Source organism: Ictalurus furcatus, chromosome 4 (genome assembly GCF_023375685.1).
Source record: "Ictalurus furcatus strain D&B chromosome 4, Billie_1.0, whole genome shotgun sequence".
Taxonomy (NCBI): Eukaryota; Metazoa; Chordata; class Actinopteri; order Siluriformes; family Ictaluridae; genus Ictalurus; species Ictalurus furcatus.
Window position 1 is genome coordinate 32,111,530 of NC_071258.1, and position 27,348 is coordinate 32,138,877.

General features: G+C 41.1%; 1 protein-coding gene across 3 annotated transcripts; it reads right to left on the reverse strand.

The window, feature by feature from the left end:
• Positions 1-214: 214 nt before the first annotated feature.
• fam219b (family with sequence similarity 219 member B) lies at positions 215-10,223 on the reverse strand. Of its 3 annotated transcripts, none has more exons than XM_053623641.1 (6): positions 10,053-10,223; positions 8,648-8,756; positions 8,446-8,539; positions 7,301-7,375; positions 7,072-7,114; positions 215-5,415 (listed from the first exon to the last, which is right to left on the reverse strand). In XM_053623641.1, exons 1-6 carry the CDS (start codon positions 10,119-10,121, stop codon positions 5,263-5,265), a joined length of 543 nt encoding a protein of 180 aa, XP_053479616.1. In that variant the 5' UTR covers positions 10,122-10,223; the 3' UTR covers positions 215-5,262. The 3 variants fall into 3 exon arrangements, with proteins under 3 accessions (XP_053479616.1, XP_053479615.1, XP_053479614.1); XM_053623640.1 differs by having other exon boundaries at positions 8,648-9,096; positions 10,053-10,164; XM_053623639.1 differs by lacking the exon at positions 10,053-10,223 and having other exon boundaries at positions 8,648-9,209.
• Positions 10,224-27,348: the final 17,125 nt, after the last annotated feature.

Below are 27,348 nucleotides of genomic sequence, written 5' to 3' on the forward strand. Positions count from 1 at the left end.
TAGGACTGGCCCCCTGTCTAGGGTGTACCCCGCCTTGTGCCCGATGCTCCCTGGGACAGGCTCCAGGTTCCTCGTGACCCTGAAAAGGATAAGCGGTAGAAGATGGATGGATGGATGGATGTTTAAATTAGTTAACTAATGTAACTAATTTAAAATGTTTAATTTAGTTCAATCAAACATTTAAATAATAAATTGGGACCTGAGGAAATCCAGAGTCAGTAATGTTTTATTTTTTTTTTTTTTACAGTGACATTACAGTAACACAAACTGCAAGCTCCATCAAAGCTGGCAGAGTAATTAAATCATTCTCTTTCTAAAATGACGTGACTCGTTACTTTAACTTAAGTGCTTTAATCGAAATCTAATTAAAATGAACAAAAATCAAGTGTAAAGAATGTAAACATTATTATTATTTTTTTTAAATGTAAAGTAGTGTACCAGGTTGGGGATTTAAAAAATAAATAAATAAACAAACATAAGGAATGACAAGCTTTAAAGGCTTCAAGAAATAAATTTGATGGTACTTAGTTATGTAATGTATACAGTATTAAAAAAAAATAAAAAGATAAGCTCCAAATAAACACCCTTTAGAAAGTGAGTACCCTTCCTTGAGAATCCATTTTTATAAGGAGGTGGAAACAGTGATGAGACCACACACAGCACATACAAAGAAATAAATAAACAAATTAATTGAGTTATTTAAAATAAATAAATAAATTATATATATATATATCTCACCAAGAACATTTAATCTCAGTGTTGCATTTAGTCGGCACGGTTTGTTCGTCTTGGGCTCCAGCAGACGCGAATGGTATCCATCTGCTGTTTGCTATTAATCACAGATTATAATCTCGGGAAATAAGCACCGTGACAGTATAATTAGATCTAAAAATGAACAGCATTGTTAATTGGAAACAGACAGAGCACAGTTTCATAGCTCATGAAACAGGCACAGCACACACACAACTTCAGGATAATAATAAGAAGAAGAAGAGAAAAATAATAATGATAATAATCATCATCATCGTGTTTATTTATATAGCACCTTTCATACAACGAGCAGTTCAAAGTGACAATTATACAAAACAGCTAAAGGATAAATGGCAATCGATATACCATTTAATACAAGAAAAGATTTAATATAACATTATATGATGAATAAATATCCAATTAAAAACTAAAATAAAACTAAAAAGATGAAAATAGAGAAGGGGGAGAGAGAAGGCTGGAAAGATAATAATAATAATAATAATAATAATAATAATAATAATAATAATAATAAATTTTAAAAAAAACAATGAGACTAGACTTAAAACTGAAGATTAAGCCTAAAAAAAAGTGATCATATTTTGAATACCTGGAACCATTTCTAACTCACTTCCGCCACCTAGTGGTGCAATGTAATAACACAGCGATAGAGGTAATGGATCCAAGCGACTGGACTGGTCTTTTGATGATGAATACATGTTGCTGATCATCTGAGGGCCTTTACTGGACCTTCTAGACTAAGTGTGTCCAAAGAAAGCAGTATAAAGTCATTGGCAAGACGATATCTGTAGCAATTATAAAGAAATAAACCATATGATTGATTCCTGCGTTTCTAACTGAACCATCTATAGCAGGGCTGTCCAAACCCGGTCCTGAAGTTGAAGTCTTCAACTTGTCTCCACACCTGCCTGGAAGTTTCTGGTATGCTTAGCAAGACCCTGACTAGCCGTTTCAGATTTAATTGGGGTTAGGAGTTAAACTGTGCAGGACATACATATAATAAATACATATCTGTAATCATGGACGTATTCCGGTTGTATAAGAGGAATCAAGCGCTTCCGTGTGTGCCGGCGGTGGAAAACGATCAGCTTCGGGGTGGTACGAGTCACCGGGCTTCATCGCAACACACGGGTGTCAATTATTTTCCTACAACAGCGCCCCCCAAAGTTTTTTATTCTTTAAGGACATGTTTATTCCAGAACACAGAACTTGAAAGTGGTTGCATAATGAAAAGTACTCTCACACTCATAACCTCAAAACATATTTTAATCTCAAATACTGATTACCGATTTAGTTACAATAAAAAGCCAGATGTTATACAGGTGCGCTCCACTAATGTTGCAAAAGTCTTTATATAGTTGTTTTTTTTACGTGTAGATCAAAATTTTAAAAATGAGTGTTTTTCCACAATGACATCGAAAACAAAGCGAAGTTATTGCGTGTGAGACTGAGTAACGATGAATAATTGCTACTCAGAGGGTGAAGAATAAAAGATTGTCCGATTAGTTGCATAGTGAAGGAGAGGAAAAGTGCACTCGGTGCTCCGACTGCAACAGTTATATCCACACACACACACACACACACACACACACACACACACACACTAAATAACATCATAGCTAGCTACTCAAGCACGTGCCTTTCTTATTTTCCTCACACAAACATTTATTTAATACATTTCCTTTATTAACATAAAACACTACACAACATAAATCCCTTATATCCTTTCACGGGACGTTAGGAAATCTTCCTTTTACTTTTATTTTCCAGTATAAAGTGAAAGGACAACAAAAATGAGTGTCCCTTACAGGTCAATTAAGAGACAAGCCTGCTCCTTGTCCCGGTTTATCTTCCTATAGTCTGAAATACTTTCTGAAACGTGCAGCTCACTGAAGCTGAATTTTTAACGGAGGGAAAGTCTGATGCGACGCAGGGGGTCCAAGCACCTGAAGTGGCATGAAACATGGTGGCGTTAGCATGTGATGAGTGATATCCCGACATCCCCCAGCCCGTCCCTCCCGTTCAGGTTGGTCCACAGATTGTGCGTCCTGGCTATTATTTACTTATTTATTTGTTTATTTACTTTCATTCGCAAGCTGGCTGACGGTAAAACGCTTTTCTTTTTTTTTTGCTGTTAAACCATTTGCACGCGCAGGTGACAGACAGACTGTGGCGTTTAATTACTGTGCGCTTCACAAACCTCCCAAACATGAGCCTGACGCGACACACGGGTCCAAGCATCTGAAGTGGAGTGAAACACGGTGGCGTTAGTACGTGACGTTAGTGGGATCGATATCACAGGCTTCTGCCTCCTGTTCAGAATCATCTACTTTACCACACTCGGGGACGGACAAGCACCGGTCATCGTCGATCTGTTTCAGAAAACATTACCACACACACTCACACACACACACACACACACACACACACACACACACAGACTCCAGATCAGCTGTGTGAAACTCAGGCTAGAAATAAATTCTGTAGATTGAAGTCCAAGAACAGGTCTGATTCAACAGATCACTGGTTCAAACGGATTTAAAGGAGCTGTTTGCAATTTGTAGCGCCCTCTGCTGCCTGTGAGGTGAATCTCAGAATCTTGTCCTCTCTTTAACAAACACCAACCCTTGTTTATTTAAAAATAATAATAATAATAATAATAATAAAAATTCCACGTATTCCTCGTGACTTGTCTCATGAGCTGGGGGCGGAGCTAATTTCTGGGTCTGAAAAATGTAAACAAAATCCCAAAAGCGCAAACCTCACCTTTAAATTCCATGATGAGCGGTGAAACAAACCTCTTCACTATTAAAACACAATGAATAAAACCGAGTTAAAAAAAAAACGAAACAAAACCAGCGAAATACAATACTAATGGTTTAAATATATATATAAAAAAAAAAGGATAGCTGGTTTACGTTTTTTTCCCCTCACATATCAGTAACATGTAATGCAATTAAAACCTAAAGAGAAAACAAAAGGTAAACACTGCTCTCTCCAGGCGGCTCTCTGGTTAGTCAGAGCGGCGCAGCATTTTAAAGCGTCGGTCAAGTTGTCCCTATACTAATGCAAAGCTTGAAGTGTGTGATGAACATGCTGGAAGTGGGAAAGTTGTTCCTCAGCTTCACACGAGACAAAACAACCATCAGTAATCGCAACAAACGTAAGATACCTCCGGGCGGGTACGTTAGGGATTATTGGGTCGGCCTGTTTTTTAGCGCTACGTCCTCCAGGACGAAGCTCGTGTTATGTTTTTGTGCCGAAATTTTTGGTGACATTCTGGATCTCCATCCTGGGCTTCTGTTCCCAAACCTGACTAATTAGGGGCTTGTTTAGATTAAGGACGTCAAGTAATTATTAGTCCAGGGGGTGGAGATAAGTCAGTGTTTTCAGAGTGGATAATGCGTTAAATGTGCTGTTTTGAGTTGAACAGCATTGTCTGGGTCAGGGATCAGAGATAGGATTATAGGAGGAGGAGGAGGAGGAGGATCGGACCCTGATCCACCAGCTGGTTCTCCATTTTTGACTATTTTTGGCTGAAAATTTCGGTGCATCCCTAATAAACATCCTCAACTGTTCTTTCATTATAGTTAATAATGTCAGCTGGGTCAAAGCCTTAGATTATATTTCACACGAAAATGAAAATCGAGTCGAGGAAAGAGCGCTGACGGGTTTAAGGACCGAACTAGACAGGAATTAAACCGGAATAAAATTAATCACGGTTGAAGTTTGGCATGAGGACGGTTTGGACTTCAGGTGGATAGGTTAGTCTAGTAACCTAAAGATGATTTTGAATCATTTAAATTAGCTTTTTCTTTTTTTTTCACCCTAACTCTGTAACATCTGGATATTTCCTGGTGCTGAAAAACATATCACAGGAATCTAAAAAGGGAGTTGTTGGATTTATAAACAAATCAAAACCCAGGCACTTCTGTGTTTACTTTGGGCTACGTTCGTTTTCAGCAGTTCTGAAACGCTAGTCCCGTCTCAGAAACGATCAATTATACAGATTTGGAGTTTTTCGACATTTATAAATAAATTAAAAAAAAAAAAAAAAAAAAAAGTGTTCTAGGAAAGTGCACGTATCGTGTAAAATGTTGTCTTGGTTGTCTTGTCTCTGTACGGTAACACGGACAAGAACTGAAATTTGGTTACGCTAGAGATGCGGTACACAGATCATGGAGAGACGTACATGCGCTTCGATACTATTCCTACCCTCGCACGCTGCGACCTTTCTGTAAAACTGCATTACAACAACAACAACAATATAAAAAAAAAAAAGCAGCAAAGTTAAGGACGTCTCTGGGCGTCTGTCGAGAAAACAGGATGCGGATGAGATTAGTGACATCGCTGCAGGAACACGGTGCGGGAGAACGTCGGGTGGCGCCGTGGCACGGACGTGCGCTTGCCTCGCCGACGGTTTCCTTCTCAAAGGCGGGGGTTTCGCTTCCTGCGGCGCGGGTGCTGTCGAGAGGAAAAGTGCTGCGGTAGAGTTCACTGCAGGCAGCAGGACGGGCCATCAGAGGAGCAGCAGCAGATGGAGGAACCCATGGCTTTGGGAGGAATGAGGTCCAGGTCCTCGTCGTCTGGGATCTCGTCCAGTCGGTATCCGTCTTTCAGCAACTGTCGGCTCAGATCTGGATGGATCTGGAGGGAAAATAAAAAAAAAAAAAAAAAAGAGAAACATAGAGACATGATACAATGAGTATTAAGCCTGTAACAACAGAAAATCCAATCTGTATCTCATTACTGGATTAACACCAGATACTCCTACTATTAAAATCTACTAACATCAATTTCCCTTGCTGCATCTAAAGTTCATAACATGTAACTGTTCGGCATTAGTTTTGTAGCTCCAGTGCAAAGCTAAAGAAGTTAATGTTGTTAACAAGTAATGGAAGTCTATCTCAGTCCAAAACATGTCTTCCACACCACACCGCCTAAAGATTCAAACTGGAACGGTAGTGAAAACCTGCAGGTTAACGTCAACGATAAAGTAGCTCCACTAATGCCTCTCCCGCTCAGGCAGAAAAATGCACAGGTACATTTGTGTCACACCTGTTTGCAATAAACAACGCAAAAAAACCCTCACCCTCGTGTTTTTGCTGTTCCTAATATCCATTTTTTTTTTATAATTCTTATTATCATTGCGCTTACATTTTGTTCTCGTCCTCCTAAACAATCTGATGGATGATAAACTGGGTTCAGGGAGCTGCTGCGCGTGTGAACGTAGGAATCTCATTTCCTTTAATAACAGTTCAACTGGCAGTTACTTGCCCATGAACACAAAATAGTGATAGGAGACATTTTAGCAAACTAAACAGTCGCAGAGGTGTTCGGTCTACGCGATTTAATCCCGAGAGAAAATAATAATAAATTGAGCGCGCTTTAAAAAAAATCGGAAGCCGCCATGATCTCAAAAATCGGCAGGGGGAGGGAGCCCCCTGCTGGGCAAACAATTCACACCTCTACACAATAACACTGGTACAGAGATAAAAACCGACAGCACAATTAAAGCTTTTTTTGATAGTAAAACACCGTATACAACTGCCACAATAAAATCATAACATTTAAACCAAGTAGGCTAGGTAAAAATAAATAAATAAATAAATAAATAAACAACTGCAAATTCCTAAAACCCTAAAGAGTCTACTTTCATATGAGCCATTAACCACGACTGTGGAGTGTGACGTCACTAATAAATTCACTGCTGAACACAGGCACGTCTAAAACAGACCGCTGGTAAAAAGAGTTAAAGCCGATGTAAGATGATCTGGGTACGCACTCTACCGGTTAAAAGTTTGCGGACACTCGACTGAAATGTTTCTCACGATGTTAAAATCCTTTTGATCTGAAGGTGTGTGATTAAATGTGTTGTAGATAAAAATAGAATCGTGCCGACGTGTTTGTTTATTTCTTTCATTATTATTATTATTATTCTAAAATGTGAAAACACATCATAAAAATAAAGAATGAGTGTGTCTAAACTTTTGACCGGTAGTGTATATTTATGGATTTAGGAGTAAGACAGATTTCCATTACTTGTCAGTTAAGTTCGCTTTATAGCTCCAATATAAGACTATGGGAAAAAATGTATTAGAAAAAAAAAAAAGAAATATTCTGTAGGAAAAATGTCAAATCTTTAATTCTTCTGCTTTAATCTATGTTAAAGAGTGTCACGTGATTTGAATCCTCACTAACTTCCTATCTACAGGTACTACTGGTAAAGGACAAAGCGGTTAATCATTTGAGTTAGTGATCGTCATCATCGTCGTTGTCGTCATGGTCGTGGTCGTGTCTTACCTCTGCCGAGGAATATCCGGATGAATACTCCAGCTCTACGTCACTGAAGGAGAAACAGTTGGGAAACGAATCAGAAACACTTTGCACGAAGTACACACTTTAATTCTTAGACACTTCAGCTGATTCAGGTCCATGATGCACAGGAAGATGAAGCAGATGAAGGTTTACTGCTGTCATGTGGAAATAAAACCCCTAAAAATGACGAAGGTGAAACGGCGTGCTCGGTTACCTGTCCGAATCCAGAGACACTAGCGGATCTTCTGCGTTCTGACTGAGTGCTGCGTATCCTTTATTGAACTTCACACTAAAAAAAACAAAACAAAAAAACCCACACAAATCCCAGTTTAAACGCATTACTGAAAACAAACAAACAAACAAACCAACCAACACACAGAATTCTTATGAAAGAACATTTAAAACCAGTTCAGCATGGATGGATTCGGGGTTTGGCAAAGATTTAGTTATGAAACAAACACACAAACCTCCCTCCTCACAAATATCTTCCTATGAACACAGATATAGATATATTTTTGTTTTGTGCTACTATTTTGAGATGTTCCTGGGAGTGTTTCCTTAAACAAAAAGGTGCAAACGTTCACCGATGCTCAACAAGGCAACAAGATACATTAAGAGCCAGGGGGGTGTAAACTTTTGAACAGTGCAAATTATTAGGTTGTTTAAAGTTCTTATTTGTTTTTCCGTTTGGTACCGGCGTTTAGAAGCTCCATAAGATACGTACATGTATCCCAGAAGACAAAATAATAACGATTTACACTGATCATCCTGCTCAAAAGTTTACCCCCCCCGGCTCTTAATCCGCATTTACACTACATGGTTACATGGTTCAAGTGACATAATTCTGATTTTTCCCCTCCCACGTGGCACAGATCAGATATGACCCGTGAACGTGTAAGCAGGGGAAAAACACAGGGATTACGATATTTTCTGATCCATTTCAGGCCTCGTTCATACGTGTAAATAAATCCGATATGTGCGTCTGCCGTGTAGGCGGACGGATCAGATATTCCCCTGACAGAATATTTTCTGTTACTAAACCATGTTCAGTAAAACTCAGATTTGTTCCCAAACAGCTTCGTCGCAACGTATAACCGCAGTGACGTTCTCGATTCCGATTGGCCGGAAGGTTGTCGATTAACGCTGCGTTCGACCTCTGACCAGAGACAAACGCGGGAACTCGGCGCGGTCTTCTCGACCCAGAGTTCAGCGGCGTGAAACGCAGTAGAGAAACTCTTACCTTTAAACGAGCTGTACTGTACAGCTCGATCAACACACAGACACGTTCGCGTGAGGAAAATATACATCACTCATCACGGTTATTAGTCTAAAGGAGCTGCTGAACATCGTATCGCTCACTTCTTCGCTGCATGCCTGGGCTGCTGCATGACCGCTCCGCCAGAGGAAAAGCCTTTCTTCTTAAACACTCTCCTGGCCATCTCTCTGGGTCTCTCTGAGGAAATATCCACAACGGAGTAACGTCGTCAGGTTCAACTAACCTAGACTATAGAAAAGCAGGTCCTTCGGGATAACCAGGAATGTCTTAAGAGCTTCTACTCACGCAGTTTCATGTTTATCGATTTGGCCATTATATAAGGTCCTCTCTTCTCAACCGCTCGGTTTCCTCCATCCAAAGCCGGCTTCGTTCGGACGCTCCTGCTACTGCCTGCCTTTGAGGGATAAAAATAAATAAACAAATAAATAAATAAACAATTTGCACAGCAAATATCTTTAATACAGTGAAGCGCAGCAGCCCGTTTCATCCCGTTCTTTAATTGTCGCTCCATAATGTTTTGGAAAAACTAGCGATTCAGTTTCCTTAGTAGAAATGGGATTGGAAAATCTCTACTGATTGACCCCCCCCAAGTTCCTCATTAATGCTGGTAATTTATTAAAAATTGTTATACAGTACGTCATATGGAAAGAGTGAGGAACATTCCAGATGTTCTTGCTTTGCGCAGCTGGTCATCATGTTCTCCTCGGGTCTGCCTGGGTTCTCCGGTTTTCCTCCTACCTCCCGAAAAAAAACATGTCTGAATGTGAACCGGTAATCGTGTGTGTGTGTGCGAAGGTGTGAAACCGACTGATGTCCGATCTAGCGTTTATACCTGCGTCACGCTCGGTATTCCTCCAAATCCACCGCGACCCTGACCAGGATACAATCGCCATTTTATTACGTTTTGTATCTCTTAGACAACGATGTTTTTTTTTTTTTTTGTTATATATATATATATATATATATATATATAGTACATCAATACACAATAAAAGCTCCATAGGAATATCCCTCTATAAATATTGGCACCCTTAGTAATCATCAAAAATGAGCCATGGAAGAATGCATTTTCTGTTGATTATCAGTTTAATTACCCCAAAATGTTTTTATCCTAATGAATTGAACCTAATGCAATCTTAAAAGGGAGACCTTTATTACGTAGATCATGTTCTCGTTTCAGTCTTAAAACGAAATATCGCGATAGTACATGAAATCTCGGAACAAAACTTTCTGATTTATTATTACTTTTCGATGGGTTTTTTTTCACATATAAATATTAAAGGTTAAATAGTACACCTTTTCTATTAACACACTGGACAATTATATTTATGAACATAGCAACAAAAACAATAAAAAAAGAAATAAAAAGCATCGCTAGCCGTTTGCTAACACGAACCTTTATTTATTTATTTGTTTAATTGTTTGCTTGCTTGTTTTAGTTTTTCACAAACGACTTGTTTTATGATTTGATGTTATTTACTACACCAATTATGGGAAAGACAAATAATAATAATAATAATAATAATAATAATAATAATAATAATGATTTAAAAAATGATTACCGCTAATGTTATTTCTTAGAGGTAACGGTCGGTGCGCTAGCTAGCTAGTCGCTTCACTTCTGCCAAAGCACTTAGCATAACTAGCTAGCTTCTGCAGAAAGAAATAAAATACAATAATAAAAACTTACCCTCATTGACGGAGACCCAGCTACCAGACTGTCCTGCTCCTTCTCCTGTTCCTCCATGATGTCGTTCATGTTGGAACCGAAAGCAGAAACCCAACAGTCACGTCATGGTTCATGTCCCAGTCACGAAATTCATGTTTACAACCATAGGACGCTGAGTTCACAAACGGGTCAAATCTTTGAATCGGCTCTTTTAGGTGAATCATGAGAGCCGATTCGTACCTACGAGCTTTCTGAGGGTTTTTTTTTTCTTTCTTTCTGGTAAACAGTGTAGAATATGCATTATCTACAGAAGGACATAATGGATTATTATGGATTATAGTGGACATAATGGATTGTATTATCTTCTAAATGAATCACACACAGCAAGAACAATAACATTATTTTATGCCAATACAGGTTTACAGAGTACAGGACGGTAAGATTTAATTAAACAGTTTCAGCCATGTTTAGACAAAGACGTACAAACAGTGAGCATAGTATTGCAGACTTTGCCCGGTTTAGGAAAACAGACGCGCAATTATTTAACTGGGAAGCAAAAGAGTCGACTCTTATTACTGAGCTGCGCCAAGTGATCTGACTCACTGAACGGATCCGGAATTCCAATTATTGTGAAAAAGAGACTCTTTCACAATAAAAGTCTCTAAGCGTGCCCGAATATGTGCTCTTAATAATGGGAACTGTCATAGAGACAGACAGACAGACAGATAGATAGATAGATAGATAGATAGATAGATAGATAGAAAATGGAAATAACAAACAAACACAATAAAAAGAATGATCACTGTCTTTGAAATAAAGTGAAATATAAAATGGTGAAGATCACTCGTAAAGCCACCATGTATTTCTGTTTGATTTTTTATTATTATTATTATTTATTTTATTTATTTTTTAGATTTTTTAGTAAAAACATGAAGTAGGTCTAACTACATAAAATGCAGATAAGTAGTGGATCATTATTACATCATTGAACACCAGTCTGTGAACTAGAGTCGTTACTCTATGTATAGTTTAATAGTAATGCATAATAATCGAAGTGAGATTGTAAAAGATTATAGTTTGCTTTAATAAAAGTCCTGGGAAAAGGTCTTGAAACCCTGTGAGGTAGTCGTTTATTTTATAGCAGTGTTATTAGCGTGTGTGACCACCAGGGGGAACTAGAGTCAACTAAATCTCGTTCACTTCATCCTGTCCATCAGGGTTTCTGGGGACACCAAACACATTCATCACAACAGACCTGTTGTGAATATTGGTCTAGCATAAAATGAAAGGACACGCCACTCATAGCTTTTCATATCTAGCCAACTAACAATCAGCTTCCATCAAGGCCTTCATAATTATTGGCACCCTTGGTCAATCTTTAAATATATCCAAAAAGGCAGATGACAGATGTTTTTAGTTAATATTACACTAGAAATGAGAGAAAATTAATGAAAAATCTATTCAGCAAAAAAAAAAAAAAAAAGATGGGCAGAGACAATATTTGACAATATACGACAATATCTATGAATGTTAGATTGCGTGTGTGTGTGTGTGTGTGTGTGTGTGTGTAGCTGTGTCTGTATGAGGTGCAGTTTTATCTTGTTTTTCAAATGTCTCCTGTCACATACCAAAAAATAATTATGTGCAAATAGAAAATCTCTCTCTCTTTCTCTCGCCTTCTCTCTGATTCATCTGTCTTCTGTGTCTGTCTGTGTCTATTTGTCTGTGTGTCTGTCTCTCTGTCTGTTGCTGTGTGTCTTTCTGTCTGTCTGTTGCTGTCTGTCACTCTCTATGTCTGTCTGTTGCCATCTGCCTGTCTCGTCTGTCTGTCACTGTCTCTGTCTGTATACCTGTCTGTCTGTTGCCATCTGTCTCTGTCTGTCTTCCTTGTCTGTCTGTATGCCTGTCTGTTGCTGTCTGTCTCTGTCTGTCTTGTCTGTCCATCTATCTGTCTCATCTGTCTGTCTCTCTGTCTAGAAAATCTCTCTCTCTCTCTCTCTTTCTTGCTCCCTCTCTCTCTCTCTCTCTCTCTCTCTCTCTCTCTCACTGATTTATTCTCATCATCTACAATCTGTCTGTCTCTGTCTGTCTGCCTGTCTCTGTCTGTCTGTCTGTATGGTCTGTCTCTGTCTGTTAGTCTCTCTGTCTGGCTGTCTATCTGTTGCTGCCTGTCTCTGTCTGTCTGCCTGTCTCATCTGTCTGTCTGGTTTGTCTCTCTGTCTGTTGCTGTTGGTCTCTGACTGTCTGTCTCTGGCTATCTGTCTGTCTGCCTCTGTCTGACTGTTGCTGTCTGTCTGCCTGTCTGTCACTGTCTGTCTCTGTGTGAGTGTCTGTCTGTCTGTCGCTGTCTGTCTATCTCTGTCTGTCTGCCTGTCTGTCTCGCTGTCTGCCTCTGTCTGTCACTATCTGTCGCTGTATGTCTGTCTCTTCCTCAGTAAGGACAGTGATACATCTCTCACCTGCAGCTCTTAAACTGCTTCATGTTCACACAGAGACACGGCGCCCCTCACTGCCTCGTCCTTCTGTCCGTTTCTGTTATTAGTGTTTAGGAGACGACTTTCATTACACACGACACTCGCGTTCATCCTCGCTTTAATGACTTGGCGTGCAGACGAGGACGAGAGTGGAAGAGCCTGTCTCAGTCAGAGGCCTCTCCTGACCTCGGCACTCCAGCTGAATTTTCATTACAGAATTAAGATCAGTGGGAGTGAGACAGAAAAGCAAAGACGTCTTTGTAAGCACATGAGCGTGATGTGTGCAGGTTTTAGATGATATAACGATACGTACTGTACGCACTCTCACGTTCACGTTCACGAACGCAGCTACGTTCAGTTTATTAGCAGCCAGTTTCTCATGTTCAATCGAGAATCGAGAAAAAGAGAAAGAAAAGACATTTGGCATGAAAAGGAAAGAAATGACTGTATAATGCACTGTACAGTAGAGCTGCTAGGACTATACGACAAAACAGAACCCGGTTAAAACTCCACAAAAAATAGACGATCGGTGTGAAAACTGTGTCATACTGAGTCAGCAGTAAAAGTCCCACTCTCAGAGTTTAAATCATGAAAGTGCATTAGGTGGATTTTTCATTTAAGGCAGCCTGACAAATAGATTTTTTTCCTCTCATTTCATTCAGACAGATTAAATATATTGCCTCTAGACCCAAACTACATGTTATATTTTACTCTATCGGAATGTTTTCCAAACGAAAAAAAATGTTTAAAAAAAATCTACTTTTAAAAAAAAATCTGTTTTATCCATCCATCTTCTATACCGCTTACTCCTTTTCAGGGTCACGGGGAACCTGAAGCCTATCCCAGGGAGCATGGGGCACAAGGCGGGGTACACCCTGGACAGGATGCCAATCCATCGCAGGACACAATCACATACACACTCATTCATACACTACGGACACTTTGGACATGCCAATCAGCCTACCATGCATGTCTTTGGACTGGGGGAGGAAACCGGAGTACCCGGAGGAAACCCCCGCAGCACGGGGAGAACATGCAAACTCCGCACACACAGGGTCACAGTGGGAATCAATATCATTCTGATCATGAAGCTTCACCACAGCGTCTAGTGTAGCGACTCTGTTCACCTGTATCTGTTTGTAATATGCGATAGGCTCGGGATCCACTGCGAGCCTGACAAGGATAAGAGTTTACTGATAGTGAGTGAGAATAAAGTTCAGCGGTTTAAGGGTTAACACTGGCTCTCTGACAGTCCGTGGATGGGACCACTCCACTTACTGGTCACTTATTTAAGAAAAAAACAACAAAAAACACTAATCCCACCCGCTAAGAGATTAGGGGTGGGGTTGAGACTCATCCCGTGCGACTCTCAGTTAGAAACCAATGACTTTCAGTCTGTCATCTGTCATTTATTCAAAGCAGTGAACGCGCATCATCTGCCAGTACCAAGGGGAACTCTGGATTCTCCAGAAGCATTAAAAGAGCTGAGGATGGAGGATCAACAGGACTCGATTCTCACCATTGGAACAACTCAGCACTATCAGCAAGTTCAAAGTGCTACACTGAACTCTTTAAATGCTCTTTTAAGTGCACAGACATATTCATATTCTTTTGTGAACGTACAGGATTGGCCAGCGCAAAGCCCTGACGTGAATCTCATAGATCTGTCAGGAGGAACGGGCAACAATTCCAGCAAAGTATCCTGAGAATCTTGTAGACCCCAAGAGTTTGATTCAAGCAATTAAAAAGGCAAAAATGGAAGTAAAGTAAACACCAAAGGAACCCAGGAAATGTAAGCTAACATGGACATGGCTTAGTGGTTAGCATGTTTGCCTCGTACTTACAGGGTCGGGGGTTCGATTCCCGTCTACGCCCTGCCCTGTGTGCGTGGAGCCTGCATGTTCTCCCTGTGCTTCGGGGGTTTCCTTCAGGTACTCTAGTTTCCTCCCCTAGTCCAAAGACATGTGTTGTAGGCATTTCGAAATCATCTGCAGTGTGTGTGAGATGGGCTGGCCCCCACCTCGTGCTCCGAGTTCCCTGGTATAGGCTCCAGGTTCCCCGCAACCCTGCGTAGGATAAGCGGTGCAGAGGATGGATGGATGGATGGATGGATGTCTTCAGTCTAGGTCTATGTAAACTTTTGGCCTCAACTGAATGTTAGTCTTCTGAGGTTTTGCTATCAGCCGTGACAGATAGCAATCTCAGCTTGGCACACACACATCACCAGATTTGCACTTCACACTTCCTACTCTACATCCCAAACCCTCTGTTCTGGCACGAATCCACTACTTGAGTCTAATCCCCATGTGTGCTTGGCTTCGGGATGGAGAGCCTCCTCCGAGCTCTAAATCACAAACTGTATAAAGTGTGCGGTCTGACCCTGGCCGCTGTAAAGATCCGACCGGACGATGTCGGTAGATAATGAAAAGCCGCAGCTAGATTTAGGGATGAGGGAGAGAAGCTGCTGAGCTCTCAATCCGCTTGAAGAAACAAAACATCTCAGTCAATACCGGTATGTGCTAAACTCAGGGTCTTGGTCTGGCTAAATCCTTTCAACACACTCGCTGCGTTTAGTAAGTATGAAATGTTATGTGTTCTAAAGCACTAAAGCACCGCTACATCGCTCTCTCTAGGTCAAGACGATGCGAAGGCTTCACCACTATCAATGGGTAGTCAAATGGCATTGTGGGTAATGTAGCAACCTGATAACGGAAGTGAAAATGTCGTCATGACTAACATGGCGATGACTAAACTATTTAATTGAAAACGAAATCTTGGATGTGAAATGATAGCAAGCTGTGTGTTAGGTACTCTATGTAGTCTTTATGTCAGTGTGTATTGCTACAACGATAGCGATTAGCATTCAGCTAGTTTGTAAGTTCAGAGTTAGCAAACATTTGAGAGATTACGCTGTTGTTATTGAGCTTTAGCTCTCGGAAGATCTCGGGGAAACTTTCTTCTATTTTTGCTTCCAGACTTTGAGTAAATTTCAATGAAAGTGTTTATACTTTTCTTCTTTAACATCAATGAAATCAGCGTTTGTTTGTTTCGCCAGATGACATATTTACACGAGAAATCGCACTTTTACTTCAGTAAAGAATTTGTATACTTTTACTTCCTCTGGTTATCTCCATTATTATAAACCAGCTGAGAGTTAAACAAGACAGATCAACAGTGCTCTCATATCATATAAGGAAGTAAAATATTTCTCTCTCTCTCTCTCTCTCTCTCTCTCATGTTTGGTTTGTGCTTGGATTGCACTCTCAGGCACGGACAATTTCACCGCTATTTCCTGTCACAAGCATTCACATCCTCTAAACCACCTCTCATAGAGGCTTTTCGAAAACAATTCATTCCTTAATGCTACTTTTGGGAATCTATACTGTAATGAAAATCACAGGACGTGTGTGTGTGTGTGTGTGTGTGTGTGCATGCATGAGTCTGATATCTTGTCTTGGAAAATGGAGTGTTTATTAGACTACAGTTTTCAGTCAGGAGGAAATGAGCGAATGAAGATTCGAAAGCTTCCGTGAGTTCCAATCTCAGGAACGCTAAAGGACATAATCCCTAAACCCGTTCAGCTCTGTGTTTGGACTGGATCCTGTCTCGGTTATAAATCACTGGATAAAAACGTCTACCAACGGACAAAGACTCACACAGTTTACACAGAGATTATCCGCATAAACACGCACATGTTCATGCATACTGCAAAAAAAAAACAAAAAAAAAAACCCAAAACAAAACAAAAACGAATCGCAAAAAGTGAAAATATATTCAGTATTGTGAAATGGATATACTATTTTTCATTATGAGATTGTAATCAAACTAATTTTATTGACATTATTAAACCGAGTTCTAGATTTTTTTTCTTATTAAATTCAAGTTGGCTTATTTTATTAGGAGATTATTTGTCGAAAGAAGCAAACATGATCAGCCAGTAGAAGCTTGGAGTTAAAATTTGTGAAAACGATCCTTTATTTGCTCTATAATAATCTCATAAGGAAGGAATTAAACTTTATACTTACATTTAATCGTATGAAACATTATAAGACCTAGTTTTCTGGTGGATCGGTTCAACAAAACAGACTTCATATAAAAACCATAATGAACTTTCTTTTACTTTCACACTATCTGTTGTGACCCAGATGAGGACGGGTTCCCTTCTGAGTCTGGTTAATCTCAAGGTTTCTTCCTCATATCATCTGAGGGAGTTTTTCCTCGCCACCGCCACCACCGGCTCGCTCAATAGTGATAAATTCACACACTTAAAATCTGTACCCTATGTGTATATGTTTCTGTAAAGCTGCTTTGAGACAATATCCATCATTAAAAGCGCCACACAAATAAGATTAAATTGAATTGAAGTGCTGTCCTCGCAACTAGACCAGCACTCTCTCTCTATCTCTCTCTCTCCCTAAAGCCAATGTAACATTCCTTCCTTTCTCTTTCTTCCTTTTACGGCATGATTCATTTTACAAATTTGTTTATTCTGTGCTGTAAAATAATCTTGCAATCTTCTTCATGCTTCCCCTGAAAAACTGCAATTGGTCCCTTATGTAATTAAGCAGAACCTGATGCAGTTACGGGCTGCAGGCAAGACAAGAAAATTGATTTAAAAGATATCAGAGTTATGGGATAATAGTATTACGCAATAAAGATATTTTATAGATAAGAACTATTACAGGTAAATATAGCAGTTGTACGACTGGCATTATTTGTCCTGAACAAGGTATGAAGTATCATTTAAAATTAATATTTTGGGGGGAAAAAAACCCCCCAAAAACAACAACAATAAGTTATTATACTAATCTGTTTGTTTTATCTACTGGGAAAAGTGGCATTAAATGGCATTATTTGTTCATTAACCCTTTACACTCCCAGAAGCCTCTCATTCCTCGTTCTAGTTACTATGTACCTTTCGCTAATAATTTCACAGTAGTTACGGAAGGAAATATTTTAAAACAGATACCTAAATAATAAGTCAGACGTTTAAGATGTTTAGAGGCTCATCTCAGCATCTGGTAAACTTCTGGTATTAATGTGAGTCTCAGTGTAAACAGGATATTCGTATTTCTGTGACCTTTCGGCTCCTCTGTGAAACTCTGAAAGTCTGACCTTTAGAAAATATATGTGCGTGTATTTTAGGAAATACCCCACATACAACTACATCTACAAAGGTAAACGAACTCTTACACACACACACACACACACACACACACACACACACACACACACACGAGTAGCAAGTTTGGCAAGACATAAGTGTGTAAACTGAGGGTCCTTACAAAGGCCAACACAACAGCTTAATAAATGACATTCCTTAAAAGGGGACTGAAGAACAGGAACTGGGTTCAACACCAGGAAGTTCAATGAAATACAGAACTCAGGAAACAAGTCTCAGACTGACAAGTTGAACACACTCTAGCAACAAACTAAAGATAAGACATGAGTAGAGACAGGACTAGAACAAAAACCATATGCATGGTGTTTGTCAACATGAGAACTACGACACAAAGGGGGAAATTGAGTCTGAGGCCCAGATGCCACCAAAAATAGAACGTGTACTTTCCTCAGAACTGGGCACACGGAGCTCGCAGAGACATACGGTGGGCAAGATGTCTTCAGCGGCTACAGGAGGAAAACAGCGACATGCTAAATTTAGGCCTCGGGTAGCACAGGAGAGGCCTCAAGCAAGACAGCAGAGGCCTCGTGGAGGCTTCGTGCTGGACAGGGGAGACCTCATTGCAAGCTTCAAGCGGGACAGGAGAGGCCTTGAGCAATACAGAAGAGACCTCGGCACAAGCGGGAAGTGGGGCATCAGTGTCCTTGGCGCTAATGTTGTCATCCTTGGCAAAGGAGATGTAGCTATGATGTCTTTTGGCAAAGGCCTCAGGTGGCGTGATGAAGACAGCAGGGTCTACTGAGTGGGCAGGTAGATCCACAAGGGGTCTCTGAGCTTACACTGCATTCAGTTTTGCTCAAGGATGGTGGACAAGATGTCTTCAGTGGCGAGAGGAGGTGGAGCAGCAACATCCTCAATGCAGGCCTTGCACTGCACAGGAGAGGCCTTGGCACAGGCCTCAAGCAAGTCAGGGGAGGCTTCGGTGCAAGCCTCGAGCAAGACAGGGGAGGCCTTGGTGCAGGACAAGAGAGGCCTTGAGCAAGACAGTGAAGGCCTCAGTGCAGGACAGGAGAGGCCTTGAGCAAGACAGGGAAGGCCTCAGTGCAGGACAGGAGAGGCCTTGAGCAAGATAGGGAAGGCCTCAGTGCAGGACAGGAGAGGCCTTGAGCAAGACAGGGGAGGCCTCGGTGCAGGACAGGAGATGCCTTGAGCAAGACAGGGAAGGCCTCAGTGTAGGACAGGAGAGGCCTTGAGCAAGACAGGGAAGGCCTCGGTGCAGGACAGGAGATGCCTTGAGCAAGACAGGGAAGGCCTCGGTGCAGGACAGGAGAGGCCTTGAGCAAGACAGGGAAGGCCTCGGTGCAGGACAGGAGAGGCCTTGGGCAAGACAGGGGAGGCCTCAATGCAAACCTTGAGCAAGACAGGAGAGGCCTCGGGGAAGGACATGAGAGGCCTTGAGCAAGATTAGGGGAGGCCTCGGTGCAGGACAGGAAAGGTCTTGGCATAGGTGGGAGGTGGGGTATCAAAGTCCGCAATGCCCATTGTCCAGTGGCGCAGATAGACAGTTGAACGTCAGCATCATTGGCAAGGGAGGTTGAGCGAAGATGTCTTTTGCAAAGGTCTTGGATGAAGTAATGAAGTGAAGAGAGGCCACAGGGGTCTTTGAGCTCACACTCCATTCAATCATTGTCTTTTTGTGGAACTATGAGCCATCATGACTGTCTGCAGGGGGCTTGAAATGTATGTCTTAATGCTAGTATTTTTGATGCTACTGTATAATTCAACCTATGTTTTTTTGTTTGGTTAGTTTGGGGATCTTAAATCCCAATTATGACATTGGGGAGCCAAAGTAAAATCTTACCCAGATCCACCTATAGCCTAAAGCCCGACCTTAACTCTCAGCAGTTTTAGCCTGTCTCACTTTGGACGAGTCACTTTGGTAGAAATGTGTCTGCCAAATATGTAAATGTAAACTTCAGTCTGAATTTTGTGTCATCTGTATTCAAGAACTGATGCCAGCAATCATTTTGTCAAGAAAAAGGGAAAATGGCCGACTTTTAAGAAAACAAAATCTCCCAAATGACTTTGCTGTACCATGAAGACAGGACAAAGACATAAAAAATGTAGAGTGAGTTCCAAGTCATCATGAGCCATATCTGATTAAATGAGAAGGTTATATAATATCCTGATAACTGCAATATCACATTGCATGTTATTAAACATCTATACGATTAAACGTATAGCCTTGAAGAAGATATCTGTTTTCCTTAATCTGCAGGGTTGAAGCCGGTGGAGGTGGATGGCAGTGTATCATATTTCTCTCAGTAACAAGTTGCCCTTTTTGTCTTATTACACATATGTGTTACCCAGGAAAATCCCTGAGAAAAAGCTCCCCATTTCCCTCACTCTGATATAATCCATCTGGAGTAATATGCTGAAGTTATGAAAGACGATGAAGAGCTCCATATGATCAGCTGCATTCTCACAGAGTCAGAGATTTCACACTATAATGTTTTTACACACAGCTGTGTGAGCTGGGAGGAGAATCGATCGCTGACGCCATGAGGGAATGCATTAGGGCACTTCCTGTCAGCATTTCTCCTCTGTAGAATTCTGGGTAGTGAGCCTTAATGCGCACAATTATTGTGAGTATCTTAATGTAGTCTTTTCCATTATCTCCTGGACGCGACTCATCTCCCCTTCACTTTCAGCGCTCTCATAATGGTCATCAGGTATGACTTTGTTGTCAGGCATGTCTCATCCTCCGGATTTATAACTATAATGCAACAAAAAGGTTTGTCTTACTAACACGCTAACACGATATGAAGGTCCATCCCAGGATAAAGTGACTGATCAAATCAAATCTAATCAAATTAAAGGTTGACAGGGATCTGCTCCAATATGCCAAAAAATGTATTTTGGCACATAAAATGTATACAAGTTATAGTATTTTGCTTTGTGAAAATACACAGAAATACACTTTGTAAGACAAACACGGGATCAGTAGTGTTGTTGGAGTTAATGAGGCTGATTTTGGAGTTCTGGTGCATGATAGTTAATGCTAATGCTAGTTCCTCTTCAGATAATACCATGCCAGTCTTCATTAAATCAGTTAATTAGCTATAGCCTCTTTGTTACACCACCACAACTGTTAATCTGCTGGTATATATTTTTTCTCCTGTGTTTGCTTAACATACAGTAGCTACATGATCGTAGCAAATTTGCCTGCTAGCGTTTAGCTTTGTGCTAGCGTAAAATGAGACATTACTGATCATGTAAAACATTTTGCACACGTATTAAAACGTTTCTTGAAACCTGCCGGACAGAAAGGAGTCAACCGACGTGTTGTTACGTTTCCGTTTGCTCCCTGAAGAGTCAGTAATGTGCTGTGTTGCCAGATCCGCAATTTTACACTGCTCACTCAGGCTGATTTTTGTCTCCACTTGTTAATGGTTGGGTGTTTTGCACATATTTAATTAATGATAGTGGTGCCACAGAGTACCTGAGTTTCACAGGTTTTCCCAGTGTCTCTACGGGTTTTCTCCAGGCTCTTTGGTTTCCTCCGACCTCCAGAAATATGCAAGTAGGTGGAATGCCTACAATAAAATTGCCCCTGGGGGTGAATGAGTGTGTGGTTGTCTGTGTGCATGGTGTCCTGAGATGGACTGGTGTCCCGTCCAGGCTGTATTCCGGCCTCAGAGCCAGTGTTCCAGGGATAGGCTCCGGATCCACCACGCCCCGACCAGGATAAAGCACTTACTGAAGACGAAAGAATGAACCAAATAGAAAAATCATACTGTATCTATAATAAAACGTTGACATTCGAACAAAATAATATACTATGGACATGAAAATGTTCCTAAACCCCCCTACTGAACACTGCTTCAGGGTATTTTATGATGTTATATTTATATAAAATACACTTGAACATCAGAATGCTTTAGTGTCCACTTGATGAGATCACCATAAAAAGTATCTCCATGTTAACTATACTGAACAAAAACAACAACAAAAACAACAATGTAAACAACAAATGCACTCTGTGACCCGCAAAGAATGCGAAGCAGTATTTTATAATATAAATATCAGAAATACTGTCCATCCCTGAATATACTGTACATGAGAACTAGAGGATGGATCTTCCATCTTCTATAGCGCTTATCCTTCAAGGTCGTGAGGAACCTGGAGCCTATCCCAGGGAGCATTGGGCACAAGGCGGGGTACACCCTGGACGGGGTGCCAATCCATCGCATGGCACATTCACATAAACACTCACACACCCATTCATACACTACGGACACTTTGGACATACCAATCAGCCTACCATGCATGTCTTCGGACTGGGGGAGGAAACCGGAGTACCCGGAGGAAACCCCCACAGCACGGAGAGAACATCCAAACTCCACACACACCACAGGGCAGCGACGCGAATTAATCCCCCAACACCTGGAGGTTGACAAGTCAACAGAACTGAAAGTCAGTAAATTTCACCAAATGTTCATGACCAGATGGTGGTGTTACACTGTGTACACTGTAGTGGTGCCAAATCACAGTTCCAGATGGTTTTGCTTTACCACACCTGACTCCAGACGCTACACGAAGCTCTCTCTTGCTTATTCTGATCAGATGTATTAGATTAAGGAAATAAATTCTACAGAATGTGTGTAGCTTGAATAAGACTGGGCTAATGTGTTCTGACTTTCTTCTCCAGGAAAGATTATCAACTGAACTACCCCACATGAAAAAATACTATAGTATTTTAGAGTGTAGTAAATACTATAATATACTGCAGTATAACACAATTTACTCCAGTTTACTGTAATACATTCTAAAGTATACTACAGTATTTACTACAGTTTATCAAGTCACTATAGTCAATACTACAGTATGCTGTAGTATACATTAACAAAGTGTAGTAAATACTATAACATACTACATTACACTACAATTTACAATGGTTTACCCAAGTCAATGCTAAAGTATACTACTGTATTTTTTTCACGTGGGACCAAATGTAGTTCAGCTTTTCAGAACACAAAGCCTCTTTGTCATCACAGTCAAGCGAAATATTGAGAAACCTTCTTTTTTTGTGATAATAAAGCAAGGTAGAGTAGATAAGTTAGCTAATTGTCTGGTACAGTCAAAGGGTGGAAGCGGAAACAGCTTTTTTAATGGTTGTAGTGTGCATGTCAGTAGTTTCATATGAGCACAATACAGTAAGCAATCAAGCCAGCTCTTTTGTCTGTGGAAAGAACACCTAGTATATCAGATCTCGGAAACCACACCATATTCACTACATAGCAGGCCTCATTCTAGTCATGTCCGAAAGTTCGGTATAAAATTCCCAAAGCAGAAAAAGAATACCTCTGATGTTTTAATCGTTTAAACCCGATCCCTGGCCTACATTATGTAGTGAATAGGGTGTGTCTTTAAACATTTGATGCTGAGAAATGTTTTTGATGGTGTCTGTGACCGATAGTGACTGAACTCGGAGCAAACCGTGTCATCTGTTAAATCATTTACTTGAATTTGCAAATTGTGGTCCTAATATTAAGGGGGAGAATATCATCGTATTTTGAGGTCCAAATAGCAAAGTGCTTCCAGAAGTTAAGGGCGATATAAGGAAAAACATCTTCCATTGGCTGAGGTGTGACTGATTGGCACTTGGGATGGGTTATAATGTATCAGGAGATCAGCAAGATACACCAGAGCTTTAACTATTCAGAGATTTAAACATCATAAGCAGGACATCGTAGTCAATGTGGAACTTAATTGGTAGCCATTGTAGCTTGAGTAAGACTGGGATAATGATCTCTGGCTTATTATTTCTGGTTAGGACATCGGCTGGTGCGGGGTGAACTAGCTGAAGCTTTTTTAAAGAGACAGCAGAGCAATATGTAACAACATCCCAATTGGAAAGTTATCAAAACATGCACTAGATTCTCAGTGTCAGGTAGGATGATTATATTTATTATTTTGGCTATGTATCGTAGATGATAATAAGTAAGTCTTTAAGATGTTAGTTAGATCCATCCATCCATCCATCTATCTATTTTCTATACAGCATATCCTACTGGGTCGTGGGGAACCTGGAGCCTATCCCAGGGAGCATCGGGGACAAGGCAGGGTACACCCTGGACGGGGTGCCAATCCATCGCAGAGACATTTGATACATGGGAATCAAATGATAAACCAGCATCTAGATGCATCTAAAAATGTTCTTATCTGTAGCTTTTGATTTTACAGAGGAGCTTTCAAGCTCAGAGGCAAAATCATCAACCTTATTCAAATTCAATTTCAAGTCTGTATTTGTCACATACAAAGAGCTATAGAGTATATAATTCCTGCAGTGGAATTCTTCATTACAAATTCCCAAATTTTAACGTCCGCATTCTGCAGAAAGAGTAAATCACTTTTGTGCTTTCTTCACCGCCTTCTCAGTGTGTGCGGACCAGATATTTGAAGTGTGGGACTCTCTCAAGAGATCAAGAGTCTGCGGTAACTCCTCATGCACTTCTTCCCAAAGTCAGCCACCAGCTCGTCCATCTTGCGAATGTTCGGGGAAAATATCCTTAAAGTATCCTTAAAGTTTGTTGACCACTATATGACGTAAAGTCTGTTCATCGATGTTGGAGAGCAGTCCTACCTACCGCCGCGGTGTCACCAGCAAACTTGAGGATGATGTCGGAGTCTTGTGTGGCTCAATCTGGCTTGTAGAGGGAGTATAGAGTATAGGAGCAGGCAGAATTAATACCCTGCAGGCTACATCCATCCATCCATCTTCTATACCGCTTATCCTTTCTTCAGGGTCAGGGGGAACCTGGAGCCTATCCCAGGCAGCATCGGGCACAAGGCGGGGTACACCCTGGACAGGGTGCCAATCCATCGCAGGGCACACTCACATACACACTCACACACCCATTCATACACTACGGACACTTTGGACATGCCAATCAGACATGTCTTTGGGGGAGGAAAGCGGAGTACCCGGAGGAAACCGCAGCACAGGGAGAACATGCAAACTGGGCCACGGTGGGAATCGAACCCCCGACCCCGGAGGTGTGAGGCTAACCACTACGCCACCTTTTACACAGTCTTCTAGTTTGCGTAGACCATTAAGATCTTAGCAATAACGTATCTATCTAAACTGTATCTCCAAGCCTAAGGTAAGCAGGAAGTCACTGAGGTCATTGAGAAGAAAAGGCTATACTGTTTCTTTCACATTCTTACAGCATACCAGCTTTCTTAGTGCTTGATTTACTATCTTTGGTGTAAGGGGAAAATTGTTTCCATTAAATAAATTCTGAACTATATCCGGAACTAACAGATGCGCCGAAACTCACTATAAAGGTAAGACTAAAAAGATGAATGAGCTCCAGTTGGTGAATTATTAGGACCTTTTTTTTAGAAAGGAAACAGGGGCACTATGTGTGTCACATTGTTTTGGCGTCATACCGTGCGCATCAAACATTCCTAGGCTTATTTATATGGATATTTCTACCCGTTATACCAATACAATAACGTCACACACTGATGATGGTAGAAAAGCTCTATCACGGGCTCAGCTCCATGTCCCTGCTTGTAATTGTATTGATCAGGACTTGACCTGATTCTAGATCAGCACTCGAGTTCTGAATGGCTCTGATCTGATTATCTGGGGATAAAGATGGAGGAAGCAGATGTGTTTCGATCAGGATGGAGGGTATCAGCTACTCTGCCCTGGTGGACACTGATATCTACACTTTAATGGCCATAACACTGGAAGAGGATAAGTGACAGCTTATCATTTCCAGTAGTAGTTTGGTAGAATAAAACATAGGAGTATATTCATTTTTGCAGTGGTTAGCGTTCCAACCTCACAGCTCCAGGGTCCCCAGTTCGATCCCGAGCTGTTGGTGTAGAGTTTAACATTTTCTCCCCGTGTCCATGCGGGTTTTCTCTGGGTTCTCTGGGTTTTCCTCCCACAAAAAAAAAAACATGGCATCATTGATTGGTACACTAAAGTAATACGCTAAATTGCCTTCAGGTGTGAATGAGTGTGTGAATGGTGCTCTTCGATGGACTGGCTTCCCATCTAGTGTGTATTCCCACCTTGCTCCCAGTGTTCCCTTAGATAGGCTCCATCACAACCTTGTCCAGGATAAAATGATGAATGAATAAATGAATGAACGAATGTACTTTTATCAGCACGTTTAGTAAAAATTAAGGTATATTAAGGTTCAAACGCTTGTTACACTTGAGTGTTGTCCTCAAGGGTACGTCTTTTGTATTGCCATTTAGAGGAACATAATTGTATTTCAAGGCAAATATCCATCCATCCATCTATTTTCTGTACACAGGGTCGCAGGAGTGCTATCCCAGGGAACTTGGGACACAAGGTACAGTAGGTGACACCCTAGACGGGGTGCCAACCCATCACAGGGCACAGTCGCAACACATTCACACACTACGGACAATTTCGAAACGCCAATCAGCCTACAATGCATGTCTTTGGACTCGGGGAGGAAACCGGAGTACCCCCGAAGCACAGGGACAACATGCACACAAGGATGAGGTGGGATTTGAACCGCCAACCCCAGAGCTGTGAGGCAAACATGCCAACGTGTCCTAAGCCAACGTGCCCCTCGCAATCCAAACTGTCAGACAAACTCATACACAGTAGGCAGGCATAAGCCAATCAACCAGGCAACACATACATACATACATACATGCAGGGCAAGGAAGTAAACAGGAAGTAAAGCGGAAGTCCCAAACGAGAAACCACAATGCAGAGAAAAAGGCTCGGAGATGCAGGAAAAGTGGCAAAACCTCGCAAAAAGAACGTGACGTGACACTGAGTGAACCATTTAAATACGCTAAGGGAATGGGACTGAAACAGGAAACAGGTGCATTCAGTGATCAGGTGTGAGTGATCGATGTAATATCCGGACTGGAGTGGGATTCTGTGCACATCTTTATATCACACTAACACACACACACACACAGAGGCAGAAAACATCTGGAAGTCTGAGCTGAGAACTGTTTCTCATCATCAGAGATGGATAAGATATTAGTTGAGCGAATGTAGCCATTGAAAGACAAAAGGCATGCCTCTGATTCTGTTGATAAACAGATCTGATTGATTTCTGCTTTGTTAGTGATTCTGAACGCGACCACATGGCTGCAGACCATAACGAGCATAAAGACCGCAACGTTTGTTTACGGGCTTTCAGCCAGCTGTTTACTACTGCGAGGCTCTTGATCCCGTGCATTAGATTGTACTTTACGCTCACATCTCGTGTATTTATGTCTTGTAATGCCGTGTGGTTAGAGCGTATGTGCCTGCACTGTAGGGGGAAGATATTGCCACCATCTGCTTGATGGGCATTACAAGTGGCTTATAGTGTTTTTATTTCTCTCAAACATGCAAGCACACTCAGTACACACACACACACACACACACACACACAATAATGTGAACTGGGAGTTGCCTTTGCCTGCTCAGAGGCAACAATAGCAACAAAAGGGAGGTGAAATAAAGCTGTAACTTTATTTACAGTGTAAGCACCAAGACGGTCTCAGTGGCGCCGTTAACACACACCCCCCCCGCCGCCCCCCCCCCCTTTTTTTGTGGATGTTTTTGCTTATTTTAATATTTTAAGCTGATATTTACTGCAGCTTTATTCTCATTCTTATCTGCTTTCATTTATAACACCAACATAAGTAACAAGTCTTAATTTAA